This window comes from Mirounga leonina, unplaced genomic scaffold (genome assembly GCF_011800145.1).
Source record: "Mirounga leonina isolate KUSES-001 unplaced genomic scaffold, KU_Mleo_1.0 Mir_127, whole genome shotgun sequence".
Classification (NCBI taxonomy): domain Eukaryota; kingdom Metazoa; phylum Chordata; class Mammalia; order Carnivora; family Phocidae; genus Mirounga; species Mirounga leonina.
The window spans coordinates 72,280,471-72,303,404 of NW_023270316.1; the positions used below are offsets into that span (position 1 = coordinate 72,280,471).

At 41.5% G+C, this 22,934-nt stretch overlaps 1 protein-coding gene across 2 annotated transcripts; it reads left to right on the top strand.

Annotated features, from left to right (window-relative positions):
- Positions 1–1,615: 1,615 nt before the first annotated feature.
- SLC46A3 (solute carrier family 46 member 3) lies at positions 1,616–22,192 on the top strand. 2 transcript variants are annotated; one of them, XM_035003624.1, is made up of 7 exons: positions 1,616–2,160; positions 2,578–2,790; positions 9,222–9,267; positions 9,856–10,092; positions 11,743–11,826; positions 17,056–17,212; positions 20,945–22,192. In XM_035003624.1, the coding sequence occupies exons 2-7, from the start codon at positions 2,602–2,604 to the stop codon at positions 21,027–21,029; spliced, it is 798 nt and encodes a 265-aa protein (XP_034859515.1). In that variant the 5' UTR covers positions 1,616–2,160; positions 2,578–2,601; the 3' UTR covers positions 21,030–22,192. The 2 variants fall into 2 exon arrangements, with proteins under 2 accessions (XP_034859515.1, XP_034859514.1); XM_035003623.1 differs by having other exon boundaries at positions 9,222–10,092.
- The last annotated feature ends 742 nt before the right edge of the window (positions 22,193–22,934 follow it).

The following is a 22,934-nucleotide window of genomic DNA, read 5'->3' on the forward strand; positions in this document are numbered from 1 at the left end:
AGTGGTCATTTTCCTCCTATCTCAACAAGAGGGTCTGAGCTGGCTAAAACAGTTAGAAAGTGGATGCAGCTAGGAAAAAAATAGATATTATTTTAGTGAGAATAAGACTATGCCATGCTTTACAATTCTCAAAAGCATTTTTGCATAGATTATTTCATTTCTTCTCCCTTGTGATCTTGGGAAGTGGTCAGGTCTCTACCTCTCCCTTCCAGACCAACATTCCTTGGTCAGTCGGCTCTTCTCACTGCCCATCCCATTTCTAATGTGCCCCTAATTTAGCACTTAGTACAGTATACTACAATTTTAAAATATGATCTGTCCTCCTAGGCAACTGTGTCCTGTTCAATTTTGTATACCTTCTTTCCAACCAACATCCATGCTCCACTGTTTCATACTCATATCAAGTGCTTCATAAATGCTCATTTGAAGAAGCTGAGAAGTTAAGTGGCAAATCCTAGGTTACAAGTAGCAATTAGTATTCAAATCTAAGACTTCCGACTCAACGTTCTAGTGACAACTATCATTTACTGAGCACGGAGAAAGAGAAAGCATCTGTGACATCTGGGTACTGTCCTTGATGTTGCTATGAGCTCGTCGGGACCACATTCTGTGGACTAAAAACAATTTCACAGAATAACATCAGACAAAGCCATTCTATGACCATGATCAAGACAAAAACAAGACCACTCCACAGTCTTGTCTGAACACAGATCAGGAACATTGTTGAAACCACAAAAATGACCAAAAATGTCTACTACAAGCTGCTTCTTTATCAGTAATGGCTTTAGCCTCCATCTAGCGTTCACTCCTTCTTACTAAGAATTAAGATACCCAATCATAGAATTACCCCCACTTCCTGACAGCATCCAATACAGTGCCTGGCCTTGCTTTCTTGAATGCTTCCCACAATTACATAAACCCAAATCCGGTAACAAATTCTAACGCCTCTACAGAGATACCCCATTGTTCCTCATGTATGCATTCCCCCTCCTCACCAAAACTAAAAAATCCAACTTCGGGTGTGTTGCTGGTAGGCTTGTTGGAAGGCAGTACAGTCCCTCCTTCGCTCCAGGGCTACGGTGTACACACACAGGTTGAGTGTTTCATTAGAAACCCTCATTAGGTGTGGGATTGTGACGTCCACTTGACAAAGAAATGGAGGGTCATAGAGATGAAATAATTTGCCCCAGGTCACACTCCCAGGAAGAGCCAGAGGCCACAAATCAGGCCCTTTGCCAGGAGCACTCTCTTTCCCGCACCCTCCACGGGAGCTCCCTACTCTGTCCCCATCTTCTGCGTTCCTTAGGGCACTTGCCCTGTGACCCGGATGCTACGGGGAGCTGCATCCCAAATATGTTCCTTTTGCAACTGATCTCCTGTGTGCTTCTGTGAAAAACGATATCCGGGCCCAGAAATGTTTTCTCACTGCAGAGCCCTGGAGCCGGCCACGGAGCTGCCCAGCAGCCGGGAGCCGGCAATCCGGCAACCCTGCAAAGTGGGATCAGCCTGGGCCTCTGGGGGCGGGCTCACGAGAGTGACGTCAAGCGGACCAATCCCTGCGAGGTCGCCGGCCACGGGGCCCAATGGCAGGAGAGCCTGGCAGGACAGTGAGAGCAACGCCGGCGGCAACACCCGCACCCCAGCGGCCCTACCTTCTCGGCGGGCGGTGGTGCTCGGCGGGCAGGGGCCAGTGTCGCCCGAGCACCGGACGGGCCGCGGACCCACAGACCCACCCACCGACCCCCGGGCAGACTGCCGACCGCGCAGGGAGTAGCCGCCCGTTGCGCCGGCAACTCCCGCAGCTCCCTGGGACCGAGTCCGCAGGGCCGCCGAGGAGCCGAGCGAGGGCTGCGCAGCGAACTGTCGCCGTCGTGACTCTGGACGCAGGAGTGGTTTGCTTTAAAATGAGAGCTTGAGTTTCCCCGACAGGTGCATTTGGTCGAATTCAACGGAAATTCCCCTCCCCGTCCCAGCGCGGCGGTGCAGACCCGGCCCCCGACCCAGACGGCGGCCAGTGTCCCCAGCAGTATTTGCTGCTGGGCACGTGCCCAGGAAGCGCAGGGCACCCCCGCCCCCAAAGAGAAGACAGCCCCCAGAGATTCCGGGCCCCGAAAATGATCGGACCCGCGCCTAGCCTGGCAGGAAGACTGTAACCGTGGGGTGAGTTTAAACGAGAAAAAAAAAATCCCTTTACGATTGGGAGCTGCTTTTTGAAGGCCTCCTTCCTGTCCTATTAACAAGCAGCAAAATAACAATAACAAACAATTGCGCAACTGTCCTGTTCTCAGAGGAACCTCACTGTTTCCCTTTTGAAAACCGGTTGGCAGTATACAAGGTGGGGACTGTAGTGAGATTATTCCAAATGAAAATGGGTGACAACTTATAAAACTATTTTAAGGCGGCGTGAGTCCTAAAAGGTCGTAATTCTTAAAAATAGAAGTACGACAGTCTCGGGTTTACTGCGTACCCTATTCCAAAGTAAAAATTAATCTCTTAGGAAGTGCTTACTACTTTCTGTTCCCTAGTTTGCCTGTTTACTCCACAAAATTCCTCTAACTTCCCCGTTCTTTTTCATAGAAATCAGCTACCTACCCAGGCAATATGAAGATTTTCTTTGTAGAACCCGCCATTTGCCTTAGTGCATTTGCTATGACTTTGGCTACCCCACTGACAACCCAGTATGTGTATAGGAGAATATGGGAAGAAACGAGCAACTACAGTTTTGTATCTGATAGCAATACTTCTGAGTGTGGAAAAAACAAAAGCAGCCCCATTTTTGCATTCCAGGAGGTAAGAAATTAAAATATCCCTAAAATGTAATAAAAGGGGAATGTATAATGGGGTTTTCAATGAAAGAGGGCCTTGCACTCATCATCCGTTGATCCCTCAAGGGTCACCTTAAAACTCTTAAATCCCAAATCAAGAGCCTTTATTCAGTTCTCCTGTTTGAAGTTTCCTGACACCTCTAATCTGCTTCTTCTAAGTAAAACCCCCTTCTTCTTCTGTGACACTGGCTGTTCTCTTTTCTGAGAAAATTTCAGCCTAATCTCATCTCCTGAGTGGCTGTGTCCTTCCTCCTTCCCACGCAAAAGCCTGAAGGTTTGACCAAGGCCAGCTGGAATGAGTACTGGGTGACCTCAGTGGGGTCAAACAGGGTGCTCCTGCCTTTCCCTTCCCTCCCTTCTGGCCTTACCCATCCCCCCTTCTACGGCATGTACATGACCCAGTTTTCAGTGACCCCCAGAACGTAGCCCATCACTGAACACGATGGGCCCCGGGGTCCGTCATCGGCTGATGGAGAAGCAGTGTGTCATTCCTCATTTGCTGTTCTCAGATCAGCTCTGACTCTCAAATGTTGAGGAGCTACTGTGTGAGCTTACGTGTGGAGGAGAGCACTCACTTTGGTGCTGAGGAGAGCACTCACTTTGGTGCTGAGGGCACTGAAAATGTTTAGCCAGATATTACAGATTACTTCTGCCTCTCCAGCCTCCTCCCCCAATTTTTTGTTTAAAAGAGGAGGTACATCGCCATTCTCCTGCTCCCTCAGTTTTGTTTTGTTTTTTTAAATCAAAGTCTGCCAATGTCCAGATGCAAAGGAGATGCATTCAGATTTGGAATTTTTCCCCCCAGAAAGCCTTAAAAACAGACCACACTTAGAAACATTGACCTATTTCCCTAGAGGATATTTAGTGATGGCAAAAGAGTGGGACTGCCTCCCCAAAGGACAAGAAGAGTTTAAGGGAATTCGAATCACCTGCTGGCTGGCTCTTAAGATTTTTCTCCTCAGTAGAAGAGAATTCAGGTGTGACTGGAAGATGAGTCTGAGGCCTGGAAGAAATGGCAAAGGGCCGAGAAGGAAGGCTCTAGCATTTCCGGAGATGTTCCCCGAGGTGTCAGGTATAACCTTGCTAGGCTGAGGCCTGGCTGTTTGGCACAGCTTCTGCTGTTCCTCATTTTCTCATTTCCATGGGAGAAATTTTCTTGGAACTAATAATTACTGGGAACCCATACAGACATCAAGGTTCCAGCCTAAAGTGAGGTCATAAAAATAAGAAGGGCCAAGGGTCTCACCTTGTGGTTTTGTCTCCTGATTTCAAGAATGTTTCCTTTTATATATATATGTCATTCCCAGGGAGTGAAAAGGCTCATCAGTTTCTATATTGGATTCTGTGCTTTCCTTTACCAGACACCTGGGAGCAATGGGAGGGACAGAGGGAAAGAGGACTTGAATGTCTGGAAAAATCTGCTGCCCTTGCCCTCCTAGAGTAAAGGGAGACAGGCTGTGGTTCAGTCACCTTGGTGGCCTCTATGACTGTGCAGGTGATGACTGTTGGCCCCTCTGGCCTTACCTAGTTGCTGAGATCCCCCCACTGCCCAGAGCAGTGGTCTCATTTTGAAGATTTTTGCCAAATGTTTAAGTTGATTGTTGTTTCATTGTTTTTTAATTAGATTAATATTCAAGAGGACATATTGCCCTAGATCCCTTCCTTTAAAGTTGGTGCTCTAGAGCTACAGGTGCTTTTTCTCAGATTGGGGAGCTAGAAAGCACCTCTGTCTCCACCCATAACCGAGACAGGTCAGGTGGGCCACTCACCTTTAGCTCCTTAGGAAGGAGGAACACTTTTGCTTCCCAGGAGGCACCACCATCACCTTCAGCACTTCCCTCTGGCCCCTTTTCTGGACACTGTTCCTGCTCAGTATAAGAATATTCTCTTACCTGGGGCACCTGGGTGACTTAGTCGGTTAAGCATCTGCCTTCGGCTCAGGTCCTGGGATCGAGTCTCACATCAGGCTCCCTGCTCAGCGGAGAGTCTGCTTCTCCCTCTCCCTCTGCCCCCCACTTGTGTTCTCTCTCTCTCTCTCTCTCAAATAAATAAATAAAATCTTAAAAAAAGAAAGAATATCCTTTTACCTTTAAATCCAAGGACAAATGTTGCCTGTTTTATGAGCTTCCTTCTCAATTCCCAGCTCTGCTTGGTGGGTGCTGACCACTTGCTGACTAAAAGAAGTTTAGGAGTTTGAGAACTGTTCTTATAACCCTAAAAACAAAATTTCATAGCACAGGGTCAGTCCCTAATAAAATAAATAAATGATTTTTTTTTTCAGTTCAGGTTTTTCTTTCCCACTCCCCCAAAAGACCAATTACTTATAAGAAAAGTGTATAACACAATAATGTATTGAACTTCTTACCGTTATACCATATTTATTTATCCTTCTATAAAACAAATACACACATGGACACATGTATTGGATGCAAGATAATATGAATTTCAGGGTTCAGATATAAGAATAAACTGAGCTGTTTGACTTACACTTATCATTTTGAAAGTCTATGAATAAAAGTCTTATTTTTCAAATCCACTGGGATTAATATGTATATCCATATAAATAAATATTGATCTAACCTATTTTTCAAATCTTTGAGTTTGACTATAAGGTACACCCACATACTTCTCTTGGGCAAGATTAGTCTCTAAAGGACGTCTTAACAAAATGGCAAGGCTGTGGGAAGGAAGGTCTTGGCTGAGGGAGAAGAGGTAGGGAATTCTAGGCATGTTTGTTGACTTTTGCAGAGGAAGGAATTTTTAAGCCCCTTGTCACCGCCTCCTTCCCACCCATTACTTCCCAGGTTAACTGACTGGTTTTGAGGTATTAAATTGGCCATTGTGGTCTGTTCTCTTCAGGTACTTTCAAGATAGGGATGCTGCTATTTGAGGGGACAAGTTGGCATTAACCAGATCATGAAGTTGTTCTTATTCAGTAATTTATTTATAAACCTTTTAATAACTAACACAATCCCTTATTACCAGCAGATAGAGAATATTTTCTGCTCAATTGTAATTATACATTTTAACCTATGAAATTGTGACTTTTTAAAAATTGATATTCCTTTCCTTAAGTTATATCTCTCTCTACATTGTCATTCTGTTCAAACTTGCACAGGGTATAGCACTTTTTACTCTGACTTCTCCCATCTCCTTATCTAATATATAATTATCATTCTGCAGAGTTTAAAAGGTATAGGTTGCAGATGAGGAGAGTAGTCTGTGTAAAAGGCTGGGTTAGGAATGACAGTAGACAGAAGACAGGATGTGGGGGAGGGGTGGAAATGGGAGGAGGAATCTCAAACTGGAACATCTTGTTGACGAGTTGAATAAAAGATAATTGTTTTATTTACTTCTTTATTCAGTAAATATTTACTTGATGGCTTTTATATCCCTAGAGATACAGAGATGTGCTCAGGAAGCCTGACCTAGTAAAAAGGAAAACAGCCGAAGTTGATTAAGCACTAATCCGTAATAGGATCTGTGCGGTCTGCCTTATATTGACATACTGACTTTAAATGCAACTCTCACGACAGCCTGCATGATAGGGACTCGGGTTACGCCCTCTTGTCAGATGAAGCTATAGGGATAAATGATTTGGTGAGGATCACACACAGCTAGCAAATTACAAGGCCCATTTTACTTGCTTATTCATCCATGCAACCAGGCACGGATGAATATCTAGGGCGCGCCCTGTGAAGCACTGTTGTTGGAACTGGTGATACTGTGGTGAAGACAGGGTTCCAGCCCTTCTGGAGCTTATGCTGTAGTGGAGAGGGCACACCTGAGCAGTTCAATGAAAGGAACCCGTCCTGTCGAGGGGTGGCAAGTATATAAAGAAAATACAGCCAGACAAGCTCATAGAGCGCCGGGTGAGGGTTAGTGGGGTTGCTTTGGATTGTGTGATGAGTCGCAGAAGCCTTCTGAGGAGGTGGCATTTGAATTGAGGAAGTGAGCTGCAGGAGGGAGGCAGAGGGAATAGCAAGTACAAAGGCGAATGAGCACAGAGTGTTTGAGGAATGGCTTGCAGCTGAGGGGAGTGAGGAAGTGGACATGAAATCAGAGAAATCATGATGTCTGGCCACCCATGCCATGGCAAGGAATTCGGATTTATTCCAGCGTAAGGAAAGCCACTGGGGGATTTTTTTTTTAAAGTATTTATTTATTTGAGAGAGAGAGCGTGAGAGATTGAGAGAACGAGTGGGGGAGGGACAGAGGGAGAAGCAGACTCCCCCCCAGAGCAGGGAGCTTGACGAACGGACATGGGACTGATCCTAGGACTGTGGGATCATGACCTGAGCCGAAGGCAGGTAGATGCTTAACCGACTGAGCCACCCAGGCACCCGCCACTGAGGGATTTTGAGCAGAGGAGTGACGTGAGCTGATTGTTTTTAAAGATCATTCTAACTGCTGTGTAAAGAACGGACTACATTATGGGGCACTTGGGTGGCTCAGTTGGTTAAGCGACTGCCTTCAGCTCAGGTCATGATCCTGGAGTCCCTGGATCGAGTCCCGCATAGGGCGCCCTGCTCAGCAGGGAGTCTGCTTCTCCCTCTGACCCTCCCCCCTCTCATGCTCTCTCTCTGTCTCATTCTTTCTCTCTCAAATATATAAATCAATTAAATCTTAAAAAAAAAAAAAAAAAGAACTGACTACATCTGAATCTAGATTGATCTGACTCCAGAGCTCTTAATCATTACACCAAAGAATGTAGCTGGGGAATGATAATTGCCATATGAGAAGTTTCAATAGAAGGAGAGATTACATCTGTTTGGGCATTTCAGGGAAATCCAAGTGGGACTTGACTATGGACTGTGCCTGTAACATAGAGTATTGGAGGGGGAGTGAGTGGAGATAATGCAGAAGAGTGGGGTTGGACCGCATCTTGGTGGCCTTACACAACAGACTAGGAGTGTGAGCTTTCTCTAGCAGACAGTGGGCTGAGCAGGTGAGAGACATGCTGCTAGTGTGTTTTGGTAAGATGCTGCCACCATTCGCGTGTATGATCTGCAAAGTAAGGGGGCTGGCATCATAGACTGCATTGAGGAGAGAGCCAGCTAGATGCCAGGGCAGTTCAGGTGAAAACTCTGAGCCCTGTCCTTCCAGGGGCAGCTCAGGGACTATAAAGAGGTAAAGGATGCAAGAAGCACTAGGTGTTGGTGGGCATGGATGAAGGGAAAGGCTAGAAACAAAGATGACTGAAGGTTTGAGTCTGAGGGACTAGAACATTTCCTGATAACCTGAAATTGCTTGCATTATTTGAATATATAAAAATAAACACAGTCTCTTAAAAAAATTAATTTCAGAAATTGATATTTTTGTGGTTCATCAGTTGTTTTAGGGTCTTCCTAAATATTACATGAATCTATTTTTTAAAATGAGTTTAGTTGGGCGCCTGGGTGGCTCAGTTGGTTAAGTGACTGCCTTCGGCTCAGGTCATGATCCTGGAGTCCCAGGATCGAGTCCCGCATCAGGCTCCCTGCTTGGTGGGGGGTCTGCTTCTCCCTCTGCCCCTCCCCCCTCTCATGTGCTCTCTCTCATTCTCTCTGAAATAAATAAATAAAATCTTAAAAAAAAATGAGTTTAGTAATCCCTAGTATAAAAATGACACATACTCTTTATATAAAATTTGGAAAATACAGAGAGAAGTGGCAAACAGAAAATGCTTTTAAATCACCCAAAATTCTTCCCATCAAATAACTAGCGTAATGGTTGTAACATCTTCCAGTCTGTGTGTGTACCTGGTGATTATGGTCCTCCGGGGAGCTGGGTTTATCTTACTCCTCAGTTCTTGGCATGCTACCATCTTTAGTCAGTGCAAAGCTGCTCTTTGGGTTTTATCTTATTTTTTAGTAAGTAAAGAAACAGATTAGAAGAAACTTATTTGTGGAGACACATGTGAACAAAGCAACTGAGTGCTTCCTAAATAAAGGCCTATCAAATATGACATTTACATGTGACACTCATTCCCCTTTAAGTAGACAGAAAGATCTATCACAGGAAAGGGTATTGCTCTTGCTTTACAACAGTGGGCATGATCTCAGTGCTAAACTGTTGATAGAAGAAAGAAAAATCATTATATGACCAGTCCCAGATGTCTTGGGGTCTGTGGATCTTCTATATAAGACACACATGCACCAATACACAATTGTCTGTTTATGAGTTCAAGTCCCCACCACGGTACTTGCATATTATGCCTGAGCTTCAATTACTATATTGCCTCTTGATACTTGCTTTATGAACTGGATGAAGATTCAGGCTGTATCAAACCCATGCACCAGAGATTCCTTGTTGGTGACCTACTGGAAATGTAAAGAAAAGTATGCATCGTGATTATTTCTGTGCATGTTGTCTATATCTCTGTAAACACATTGTCTTCTTTTTGTCTCTTTGCAGGAAGTTCAGAAGAAAGTGTCTCTTTTCAATCTGCAGATGGACATAAGTGGGTTAATTCCTGGTCTGGTGTCTACATTCATACTTCTATCTCATAGTGATCATCGAGGACGAAAATTCCCTTTGATTTTGTCTTCTGTTGGTGCTCTTGCAACCAGTATTTGGCTCTGTTTGCTTTCCTATTTTGCTTTTCCATTCCAGCTTTTGATTGCATCTACCTTCATCGGTGCACTTTGTGGCAATTCCACCACATTTTTAGGAGCCTGTTTTGCCTACATAGTTGATCAATGTACAGAACAGAAACAAAGAACAATTCGAATAGCTATAATCGACTTCATACTTGGACTTGTCACTGGATTAACAGGACTGTCTTCTGGCTATTTTATCAGAGAATTAGGTTTTGTGTGGTCTTTTTTAATTATTGCTATGGCTCTTACTGTTAATTTGATTTATATTTCATTTTTTCTTGGTGATTCAGTGACAGAATCTTCATCTCAGAATGTTTCCATGTCATGTAGTGAAGGCTTTAAAAACCTGTTGTACCGAACTTCCATGCTTTTTAAAAATGCTTCTGGTAAGCGACGGTATTATCTCTGTTTGTTACTTTTTACAATGATCACTTACTTTTTTGTGACAGTTGGCGTTTCCCCCATCTTTATCCTTTATGAATTGGATTCACCACTCTGCTGGAATGAAGTTTTTATAGGTTATGGATCAGCTCTGGGTAGCGTCACCTTTTTTAGTAGTTTCCTAGGAATATGGCTTTTTTCTTACTGTATGGAAGACATTCATATGGCCTTCATTGGAATCTCTACCACCATGGCAGGAATGGTTATGACTGCTTTTGCCAAAACAACACTGATGATGTTTTTAGGTAAGTTACAAATGTAGCCTTAGAACTAACCATGTATTTATGTTTATATCAAATGAATTTAGTCTGTTGGGTGATAAACTTTTAACATATAATTCTCTATTTAATGCATTCTAGTTCAAGTAAGGCACTTTGTTAAAAGCCAGTTTGCCAGAAACTGAAAGCCAATCTGCTTTAAAAAAAGCAATTCACTGAATAACCACAATTTTCCAAATTTGCATACTTGACAAAAAATTGTTTTGAGGAACATTCTTCTTGTGAGTCAGTTCTTCAAAACAACTTTTGCCAACTTGCATATTTCTTAAATGCTGAAGGTTGGGGCACTGGGCACTGGGGTGGTTCAGTCGGTTGAGCATCCAATTCCTGGTTTTGGCTTAGGTCTTGATCTCAGGGTCATGAGATGGAGCCCCCCTCAGGCTCCCTGCTCAGCAGGGAGTCTGCTTGAGATTCTCTCTTTGCCTCTCCCTCTGCCCCATATATGTGCTGCTAAGAAGGCTACTTTCCATAAAAATTTTAAAGAGCATTATATAAAGTAGACTCAAAAGATTTATAAAATTCATATTTATTGAATATATTCAAAAAGAAAATTCTTTAAGATAGGCTTTTGCAAATTGGTCATTTCATTAATTGGCTTTTGATAAATTACTTTTTGCCAAACTAGACTGCTTCCTTAACTACCTACCCCATAAGTGGTTTCAGTAGGGCTTGAGTGAGATGCTACCTTTGAAAGAGCTAAGGGGTCTGTAAAGTGGGACCTTGAGAAGGGTCTAATTTCGTCTTTTTTACAAAGGCACTGTCAACCTCTTGCTCCCTTGCAGGGAAGCAGGATGACCAAATAGAATTGGGCTTAATGTCCATCTATAGTACCAGGTGATCTTGAGCAAATTACTTAACTACTCTGGGCCCTCATTTACTCATCCGTAAAATGGGCACAGTAGCACCGAATTCACTGGGTTATAATGAATATTAGAAGAAATCACTGTAAAGCACTTAGCACAATGCCTCGTATTCAGTAAATGTCAGTTCTCCCTGTCTCCCTTAGAGTTGCCAAGGCCAAGTAAGTTAATATATGTGAAATCACACTGAAAACTTTAGAGTCATCTGCAAAAATAATATATTGCTATTTTATTGTATATAACTAGAAATGCTACTATTAGGGGTCCATAATTTAAGAGGAGAGGCAATCTGTGTTCATGAAATTATTCCACACAAAGATGAAGAAGCATAAAGATAAAGAACCAATTTATCAATACATGCATCAATATGATAAAAGAATGCAGACACTAAGAATGCCAAGTCTGAAAAAGCAAAAACAGAAAACAAATGTGGAAAGCTAAGTCACACCTTGCTAAATGAGAGGTTTCTACAATAATCAGGGAAATAGCAGATCAGTCCCAATTGGCAGAATATATAGATCTGGACCTCAAACCTCCCTGAACTCTTGTTCTTAGCACTGTAGAATAAGAGGGCAAACGAACCTTGAACTGGCCTGTCTGCAGTGTATCTGTGTATTCATTAAACAGAAGTCTATAATTAATTACTTCAGTCCTTAGGTGTAATGAGTTAGGATGCTTAGAGAGAAAACATTTCATATCAAAAATGGACCATTGGTTTTCTGATTTAGCCCATGATTTCCCACCATTTCTCTTACAGTCAGGCTGCCGTTCCTTTTCACTATTGTGCCACTCTCTGTTCTACGCTCCATGGTATCCAAAGTGGTTCTTTCTACTGAACAAGGTGAGTTTAATTTGCTGAAGGGAAATAATGAATCTACAATCTGTATCAACTCAAATCTATGTACAACCAATGTTTGATTCTTCAGAATATTCTACAACCGTTTTTCTGCTCAGAACTCCCTTTTGAATTAAGTGGTAAGTTCTGTGTTCAGAAGAGGCTTATATTCAGGCAGGGGTGCCCCTGCCCAGGGTCTCCTGCTTTAGAAGCTTGCTCTGGCCAGACCCCACCCCAAGAGGAGAGCAGTGCTCAAAGCTAGGCAGATGCCCACTGGGAGCCCACCACACCTACCCCTTCTAGACTACACTCTGGTTACCTGGACCCCCGTAATTCCCCACCAGACAGCTCTGGGTTCACATCCATGTGTGCCTGGATGGTAGTCTTCCTCAGACCCTTTAGCCTGAGGGTGGACTGTGACCCCAGTGTGCTGTCCTCTAGATCAAAGGGGTAGCCAAGCCATGACTCTTTATAGGAGATCTGGCCCAACCTTAGAATTGCAGAGTGGGGTGTCTACAGCCATGTGTAAATGATCCTTTCTGAGCAGGATGGAGCAAGAGGTAGAACACAACATGGGTGGGCTGCACCCTACAGCTGGGGACTGAGGGCCAAGGGCTAACTAGCTCTGCCAGTGCTGCCATTTTCCTACACAGAACTCTAAAAAGTCTGAGAATTCTAAGTTTGTTCCTGACCCTCCAAATCATCGTGACGGTATATAATATAGTATATTTCTCAGAGAGGGGAGACAGAATATATCTTAGTTATGTTTGTTTATTCGAACTGTAACTTTTAAATACTTAGAATGTAATATATAGGCCTCTCATTGTATTCTTACACTGGACCCCACAAATGTTAGAGCTGGGCCTGAATTAGAGTCCTAGCATAAACAGGATCCCACTCAGTTGGTTCAGTAGAAGGGCAGCAGTATGGGGGGTGGGTTTGGTGAAGGCACCCAGAGAAGATGGCCCAGTAAGAAGGGAGCAGAGACAGAACACCACAACCTTTCTCTCCACATTTATCCCATTGACCAAGCACAACAGAAAGTCAGGCTAGCAAGGAAATCCAAGTCATATGATCTGAAGGGTCAGCCCCCCAAGCACAGAGCAGGATACAGGAGATCAAACAGTTTGAAAGGGAAGGCAAAGAATGACCAATACAGAGGACAAAAAAATTAAATTTCTGGTTGGAACTAGTTACTAGTTAGATATTAGGCATATGGGGTTGTCCTCCTTCCTCCCTGTATCATATGAATACTGTTAGACTTTGAAGCTTTCTTTTGTTTCATGTCTTAGCCTGGTGCAAATATTCATATTAATTATTGATGGATCATTCATAATTATGCTATTGTATTTATGGCAGTTTAGTCAACACTGGGCAAGACTGCATAATTCACTACATTTAAAATATATTTCTTGGTTCTCTTCTACTCATAAGATGCAGCTGTATATGCACACAGCTGTTTATAGATTATGTAATGATGATCAACTGGAAAACCACTTTGGGATATAAAAATGTGTAACTAGAGTATGTAAAATCCTACCTGCTTCCTTGGGTTATGCAACGGTTTCTGAGATATGACACCAAAAGCATGACAACAAAAGAAGAAATAGATAAATTAGAACCTATCCAAATTAAAAACTTTTGTGCTTCAAAGGACACCATCAAGAGAGTGAAAAGACAACCGACAGAATGTGAGAATACATTTGTAAATCAAATGTCTAATAAGGAACTTGGGAGGTGGGTGGGGGGATGGAGGAAATAAGTGGAGGACATTAAGAATACACTTAGCACGATGAGCACTGACTAATATATGGAAGTGTTGAATCACTATATTGTATACCTGAAACTAATATAACACTGTATGTTAACTACACTGGAATTAAAAAAAAAACCTCAACAACAAAAAGAAAACCCAATTATTTGGCAAAGGATTTGAATAGACTTTTCTCCAAAAAGGTATACAGATGGCCAATAAGCACATGAAGAAATGTTCAACATCATTAGCCATCAGGGAAATGCAAATCAAAACCACAATGAGACCCACTAGGATGGCTAAAATGAAAAAAGACAGACCAAGATATGAAGAAATTGGAACCCTCTTACATTGCTGGCCGAACATAAAATGATGCGCCCATTTTGCAAGAACAGTTTGGTAGCTCCTCAGAAAGTTAAATAGAGTGATCTTATGACTCAACAATTCCATTCCTAGAAATAGAATGGAATTGAAATCCCAATAGAAATGAAAACATATACCCACACAAAATCTTATATACAAATGTTCATAGCAGCATTATTTATAATAGCCAAAAAGTATAAAAAAATGGAAATGCCCAGGAACTGGCGAACGGATAGACACATGTATATCTGCCCAATGGAATATTATTTGGCAATAAAAATTAAGTCCTGATGGTACTTGCTACACTGGGGGGGAACCTTGAAAGCATGACCCTAAATGAAAAAAGCCAGACACAAAAGGCCACATACTATCATATAAATATGGTTCCATCTAGATGACATGTTCAGAAAAGGGAAACCCATAGAGACAGAAATCAGAGAAGTGCTGTCCAGGGCTGGGGAGATAGGGGGTGATGGAATGGATACAGTTTCTTCTGGGGTGATGGCTGTACAATTCTGTGAACTGTGCAGTTTAAAGGGGTGGGCTTTCAGGTATGTGAATTATATCTCAATAAAGCTGTTCAGCGAAAATAGAAAAATCTACCTGCTTTAACTTGGAACATAGACTTGTCGGGGTGTATAGTTTGTTTCTGTTTATATTTGGTTTAGTTTATTTATAAAATGGCTTTTTAAAAGTCATTTCATACTGTTAAATATAGTGACATTTCAAAGTGTTTTGTTTACTTTTTGGCATTCCATATTCTGAATTGTAACTTCGTGAATCGTGGTTCCATTGTTCTAGGATAGGATAATTACTTTGTTTTTAACTGCAAACTACAAAATCCTTTTGGTGATGTCAGAATTTACATATTAAATATATTCCCATCCTTCATTACTTTTTAAAAATGGGATATTTTTGTGAAAATGTTATACACTTTAAGGTAATCAGAGAACGGAAACACTGCATAATGTCTCACTAGCCTCTCACTATCCCTATTATCTTGAATAAGAGAGGAGACAAAACTAGATTTGGGTAATTATTTTGGAATTTCTGTGCTCCATACAGCTGTGAAGCTCACAGCTAAAGCCACCCCAGATGACCTCTTACCTGATCACTACCTGCATACTCCTTCTGATTACAAATTAGACAGTGTAAAAACAGACTTGACTTTTGAGGTCTATTGAATTAAAAAAAGTATAGGAAGTAAATTAACCTGCACTTGTTATTTACTCCAGTTTATCTCTGGTAACTATTAAACAAGTTGAACTGCTTGGGGAAGTTAAGCAACAAGCGAACCCTACTTTTTGTAATAGTATGGCTGTTTATGCCAGACAGACATACCGCCTGACTAACTTGCCATCAAGAATGGATGTAAGCCATTGCATAAAAGGACGAGAACAATCCAGTCTGTCTTCCATGGCACTGTGCCTAGCTGTGGCAAGGGATCAGAAATAGAAGAAAATAATAGCTTAGTTAGATAGTGAGTACTTCCAATTAAACTGACTTCATGTCTTATCATAAAACATGGAAGCAGTAGGTCTTTATGCTACTTGCCGATTGATAACTGGGCTCTTGAATTAAGCTTTTATTCATTCATTTGACAAATAAGGATTAAACATATCTACCATGTGCCAGGACAGATAGGCCCTGGGACACAGCAGTAAACAAAGTAGATGTGCACTCGACATGAACAGAGCTTTTGTTTTAGTTAAAAGAAGACATATACGTGAAAATACAATATTCTTCAGAGCTGTTTATGTTTTATGAATATGTGACCTGTCATTCAATGAAGAATGAAAAGCAACGTACGAGAAATACATACTAGGGCAAAAAGCTTAAATAGATAAAAATCAACACACAACACAGTCTACTAGACCAAGACCATGGGAAAAATTAAAACACAGACATGTAAACCATAATCCAGTTATGAAAGGTGACCCTCAAGCTTGCCTTTTCCTTCTTATCAGTCCAATCAAATACAATTATTTACATGATTTGCATTGTTTGTAAGACAAATACATGACCATTTGCCATGGAAAGGTAAACTTGGCAAAGTAAGAAGAAGCACAATGGCTTAGTGCGAGAGTCTGCAGAAGCTCCATAGGAACGTATACTGGGGACGTCATGGAAAGTGGAAAACTGTCACAGAACTTTGGTGATGCAAAATTTGACGAAGAGGAAGAAAAGTACATCCTGTCTAGAGGTTTAGCTGCTTGGTCAATGTGGTCTTGGATTCCAGACAAAACTAAAAATCAGTAGACTTAATGAGCACTTTTCTCTGATCATGAGCTTGGACTAGCCACGTAGCCACTTTGTGTTTCTCGAACAATGCTCCAGGGCCTCCTGCCCTCTCGCAAACGTGGTGTGGAGCCAGTGTTGCGGACAGCAGCAGGATCCCCACTCACTCAGTCTTGCAAGCCACCTCACAGTGGAGGCAGTTTCAAGCAGGGGAGGCAGAAAAGAATCACTCAACATCAAATCATGGCATAACGAGAGCACAGAGAGTTACTTAAGAGTCACATGGAGGAAGCGTGTGGACTGAATTTGTTCACTTTGAAGGGAGGGCTCAAATTCAAACTGCGGAACCCATATGCGATCGTCTTTGTCTGCCGCTGTCACTTTTGCCAGAGCCGAGAAGCAGATGAAAAGGATTGCTTTAACTTTCAAAAGTTCCCCCGGGACAGGACCTTTGCTGGAGGGAGCCACTGGCACGTACACATACGGGTGTGTCACAGATGTCCCCAGCTTAGGGACCAAGTGGGAGATAATCTGGAACGACAGTGCTAGTTGTGGCTATGTGTGCGCCTGCGCAGGGAGAGGAGACTGTGGATTTCGAATGTGTCAGCTGCTGGAGCCTCTTACCTTTGCCGGACTGACATCCAAACTGTTGTGTTTTCAGCTTCCCTCACATCAGGTCAGGGAGAACTGGTGACCTCAGTTTCTTCACCTGCAAAATGGGTTACTGGCTTCTCAGGGATTTAGAGGCAATAGCTTCTGTTCACCAAGCAGTGCCCCACGTTTGCTTTTTTCAGCGAGGAACAATTTTCTCCCTTTGTTTTGTCTATTGTTTTGTTACTCAGCCATTTCTTTTTCTCCCTGCACACCCTGACCCCAAACAGGCACCTTGTTTGCTTGCATTGCTTTCTTGGAAACACTTGGCGGAGTTGCTGCAGTTTCTACTTTTAATGGAATTTATTCAGCAACCGTTGCTTGGTACCCAGGCTTCACCTTTCTGCTGTCTGCTGTTCTATTACTAATTCCAGCCATCAGTCTATGGTATGTAATTATTTTTAATCATTTTATCAAAGGATAGCTGGATTAAATGAATTCCCTAACCTCACCGGTAAAATTACATAGACTGCTAAAGTTGTTGGAAGAAATTCAACTGAGTAACTTTTTTTTTTTTAATTTATTTTTGTTTTAGAGAGAGAGCAAGTGGGTGGGGAGGGGCAGAGGGAGAGAGAATCTTAAGCAGGCTCCACGCTCAGCATGGAGCTGGATGTGGGGCTCGATCTCACAACCCTGAGATCATGACCTGAGCCAGAATCAAGAGTTGGATGCTTAACCGACTGAGCCAGCCAGGCGCTCCTCAACTAAGTAACTTTTAAAGATCTAATTGGCTCTAATTGATTCATGAATTAGGCAGCATCCCATCTAACAAGTAGAGGGGAGCTCTGAGGAGCTGTGCTGAGTGGAAGGTTTTCACAGGATGGAGGGTGGATCAAGAAGCAAAAGAGAAGAAATAATTATTTCAGGCAAAGTCACCTTCCCTTAAGGAGAAGGGCAGGGGGTCTTATCAGGTAGATGATCCCATCTTCCTTTGGGGGATGGAGGGGACCCGTGGGGCAGACTCGTTGGTGCTGATCAGAAAACTCTTGCCTGACTAGTGAAGATTCTGTCTCTGGGGAAGGCTGGAACTGCAGTTAAGTTACATATTCAGTCCAGGTTTGATAACTTGGCCTACCTGATGCCATTTTGGGCCTGTGGTTTTTTTAACAAAGTTTTACCTCAGAATGTACTTTTCTCAATAAATTTTAAGATTTTATTTATTTATTTGACATAGAGAGAGAGAGTGTGTGCACAAGCAGGGGGAGCAGCAGAAGGAGAGAGAGAAGCAGGCTCTCTGCTGAGCAGGGCATCCCATGCAGGGCTCGATCCCAGGACCCTGGGATCATGAACCAAGCCAAAGGCAGATACTCAACCAACTGAGCCACTCAGGTGCCCCTTTCAATAAATTTTAGACATGAAGACATCTACTGATAATGTTGAAAACCTAAGAAGAAAGAGACAATGACAAGGCTGACCAAAACTAGGAGAAAGAAAGATTGGGTCAGACTCTGAATAGCTACCCCCTGTCTCTTTAAATATGAACAATTGATTAAATTAGCATCCAAGAATAGATAGATAGATAGATAGATAGATAGATAGATAGATAGATAGATAGATAGATAAAAACTATGATTTCCTAGAGTATAATATCCTCTGAGGATCAGATTATATAAGAAGATAAACTTTAATGTGGAGTCTTGGGTTGATGACAAGAGCAAATAGTGAACACTGAATATCAGGAATGTTCTTTCCAGAGAGTTGGCTTATTTAATGATTACTGTTTTAAAGGTAAATACCCAAATAAACACAAAGTACTAAATTCTATTTGTGAATAGTACATAGAATAAAAAGACCAGAGTCAGACATGTAAGAGAAATATTTATTTCTCCCTTTGCCTTTTGGTTAATGAAAAGTATGATCTAACTAGGTAAGTGTTTGCTAAAATGCCCAGGCAAACAGGGTCAACACATTCTATGGGGCCAGCACAGTGAGCTGAGGGCACACTGCCCTTTCTTTGCTGGGCTTTGCCCATTCCACATGGCTAAGAGCATAGCGTGGTGATGGGGATCAGTAGAAGGTGCGGCACAAAAGGCATCTCTGCTTTCTCCTGAGCACTGGGCTGGGGTGGGGTGAGTAAGGGTGAAAAGTACCGATGTACCCAGGCTTTATGCATTCTGCCAAGACTATGAACTCCTTAAAGGACTGCCCTACATTTATTCATAGTAGGACCTCAGTACATATTGTCTCTACTGAATTTTGATACCTAGATCTGTGTAAGAGTGTAACAATATTTGCAGTTCCTCTGTAATTTTGATGAAAAGTTATTTTTACTAGATAGCTTTTTAAAAAGAAACCATTCACCTATTGAACTGGCAAAATTAAAAATATACGCTGTGCTAATGAGTACACGATGAGACAATCAATCTTATACGTTGCTGGTAGTAGTAGTATTTGGCACTGTCATTTTTGGAAGGCAATTCATAAACATGTATCAAAAGCTTTTTTAAGAAGTTCATAGTATTTGACCCAGTGATTCCTTTTAGAAACATATCCTAAGGGAATGGTCAGTAATGTAAAAAATTTATATACAATTGACCCTTGAACAACAACACAGGTCTGAACTGCATGGGTTCACTTAACATGCAGATTTTTTTCAATATATACAGTACTATAATGGATTTTCTCTTATGATTTTCTTAATGACATTTCTCTAGTTTTATTATAAAAATACAGTATTATATATATATAAAACATACCACATACATGTTAATAGACTGCTTTATATTACTGGTAAAGCTCCTGGTCAATAGTAGGCTATTAGTAGTTAAGTTTTTAGGGAGTCAACAGTGATGTGAACATTTCCAACTACATGGATGCCCCAACTCCTGCATTGTGCAAGGGTCCACTGGTATAAAGACATTCATTAAGACAAAAAAATTTTTTTAAATGACCAAAATGTCCAACAAGAGAATGATTAAATAAATGATGGTGCATCCATAGCATGAAACATAATGTTAATAAGAATTGGGGAAGGGGGCGCCTGAGTGGCTCAGTCGTTAACTGTCTGCCTTCGGCTCGGGTCATGATCGCAGGGTCCTGGGATTTGAGCCCCCCATGCATGGAGCTCCGCAGGCATGGAGCCCCGCATCAGGCTCCCTGCTCCATGGGAAGCCCGCTCTCCCTCTCACACTACCCCTGCTTGTGTTCCCTCTCTCGCTGTCTCTGTCAAGTAAATAAATAAAATCTTTAAAAAAAAAAAGAATTGGGGAGTAGATTAATGGGTAATTTTAATTTTATTCTTCATATATTTATACATACCTATTATGAACACATATGCAGCTAGCTAAAAGATAGTTATCCTTTTAATAATGTTTCTAATGTAAATATAGATGGTCTTCTGAGATTTTTTTAACCCTATACTGTTCAATATTAAAAAAAATAAAATTACATGCAGGGTGCCTGGGTGGCTCAGTCAGCTGGGCATCTGCCTTTGGCTCAGGTCATGATTTCAGGGTCCTGGGACCGAGCCCTGCCTCAGGCTCCCTGCTCCGCGGGGAGTCTCCTTGTCCCTCTGCCCCTCCTGCCCCCTGCTTGTGCTCTCTCTCTCTCAAATAAAGAAAATCTTTAAAATATAATTACATGCGCTTTTTTTTTTTTAAGATTTTATTTATTTACTTGAGGTGGGGGAAAGTAGAGGGACAGGGAGAGAGAGTCCTAAGCAGACTCTGTGCTGGGCACCAAGCCCCAGCGCTGGGCTCCATCTCACCACCCTGAGATCATAACCCTGAGATCACGACCTAAGCCGAAACCAAGAGTCACCCAGGTGCCCCCCATTACTGCTTTTTAAATTCTAGATGTCTTCTTGTCCCAGCTTCAATTATAGGTATTGAACATGAACTTCAGCCATATCTATAGTCACAGCTACTTTTTGTGGACTACAGAATAAACAATGGGACAGATGGACACTGTAGGTACCTGGAAGAGAAAAAAACTGTAGATTTTTTTATTATTTTCAGAAAGCACAGTGAGTCAGTTGTATTCAAAATGCTACTATATTCCTTCTACATATAATTTGCATAATTTATTGGAAGCCATATAGTCGGGGGAAGATAGAATACAGGTTATTTATTTATGTATTGCCTTCATCACAATTTTAAAATATCTTGTTTGCTTTTGCAGTGTGGTCAAGTGCATCAACTGGAATGAAGGAAGCTATGTACTTCTTACACAAGAGGAATCCAGTGAAGACACTTCAGACAGATGATTAATTGTGATTAAAAAAAAAAACAAAAAAACTGAAAGCACATATCATATACTCTGACTTCTGAGGAATGTAAACTAGTTCCATAATCAATATTTCATGAATAATCAATGCTACATGTCCTTTCTTTTAAACTGAACAGTGAGAGAACTAGCTCCTCGCTCTAGCTTCTTACAGTATCATGCACTTTGAGCACTTTATGAATATCATGTGATACATTTCCATAGATAGAAGAACAAATCTCAAAACATTTCCAACTTTTGGATTTAGGACAGAAACTGAAACTTCACAGTATAAACAGGGATTAAGAAACTTGACAAAATCAAAAGCAATAATCCGGTAATCCAATAATCCTAACATACTCCAGTCTCACTGCGACTAAGGAAGGAGAACTAACTCTATACCTAAGTTTCTTCATCTGCAAAATGGGTTTCTGACCTCTTGAAGATTTTGAAGGCCTAACTGTTCAAAATTACGATGAATCATTCACTGATAGGAAAATGATAGAAGTTTCAAATATTTCTAGTACAATAGTACCTCTGCCTGGATAATGCTTTGTTTTATAGATAAGCCCATCAAGGTGCTATTGACAGTGAAAGCTTTTAATAGATGCAAAAACCTGAAAATGGAATCACTTTAAATGATACATATTTTTACTTTTCCTAATATAATTAGATAGGTAAAACGGGGGATTGGAAAAAAAATACCATAAAAAATTGTTTATAAAGAAATGTAAAAACTGAGTAAGCAGCCAATCAGGAAGTAATATTATAGAGCCAATATTCATTCCTTATTTTTATCAAGGGATAGCCATTTCTTACTGCCTTAAACTCATCCTGAGACCCACCCTGGTCCCTGAAAACACACTCTTTCATGCCTCCTGTCTTTCTATGCACTGTTCCATTTGCTCTTCCTTCCTCGGGACAATGAAACTTCAGAGTCTCAGCCAAAACACTGCTTCCTCTGTATAGTCTTGACATTTCTTCCCTACTCCTATACTTCCCCCCACCCCTGCAGGGTGCCCATAGCACTTTCTTTATACTTTCATCCTAGCATTTTCCATTGTCTCATCATGTTTGTTTTCCCTACTTGACAATAAGCACCTTGAGGACAGGGACAATCTTTGATTCCTCATTTTATCCTCAATAAACATTTGTTGAACTAAATACAAAATTTTGTTTTTACTTGTAAAAAGAATTTAAATCTACATATTTAATGCGTTATGAGAGTAACCACTGATATCGATGCCACAGCCATTAAGCCAGCCTTGAAAAATATGCTAGCCTGTACACTTTTTAAATTGGTTTACAGCATTTTTACCGGTACTTCAATATCTTTGATTTTCTAAGTTACCATATGTAATAACGCAAATGCCTTGAAGTACAACTAGATGATTGATTCTTCATAATTTCTTGAACACAGAGTTTTCCATTTGACAGGACTGCTTACAACTTTTTCTGTAGGGTAATCAATGATTGCTGGACTAGCCAAGAGCACTCAGTGTAAAATATTGCAAATTTTTATTTCCAAGACTATTCCTTTTAAGTCTATCTAATGTCTTCTGGGCTGGAAGCCCATGTAAGAACTGAGTGATTTCCATATTTATTTATTTTTCTTCCTGTTCAATGCTCTTTCCACACCAAAAAATACTTTATGGTTTACAAAGTGTTCCTCTATATCAACTTATTGTATACTCTCTTAATAACTCTGACAAACTAGATATTCATTTTCCTCATTTTACAGACAAGGAAGTTAAGTCTCAGAGAGACCTGACCATGGTTATTCAACTATCACTAAGCAGTAGCATCACACAGAGATGGTCTTGGCACTGCTGAAATTATTCATAGCTAAGGTGTACATGTTACAGATTGTAAATCCGATAACAATAATTGTGTAAGGTGAAGTGCA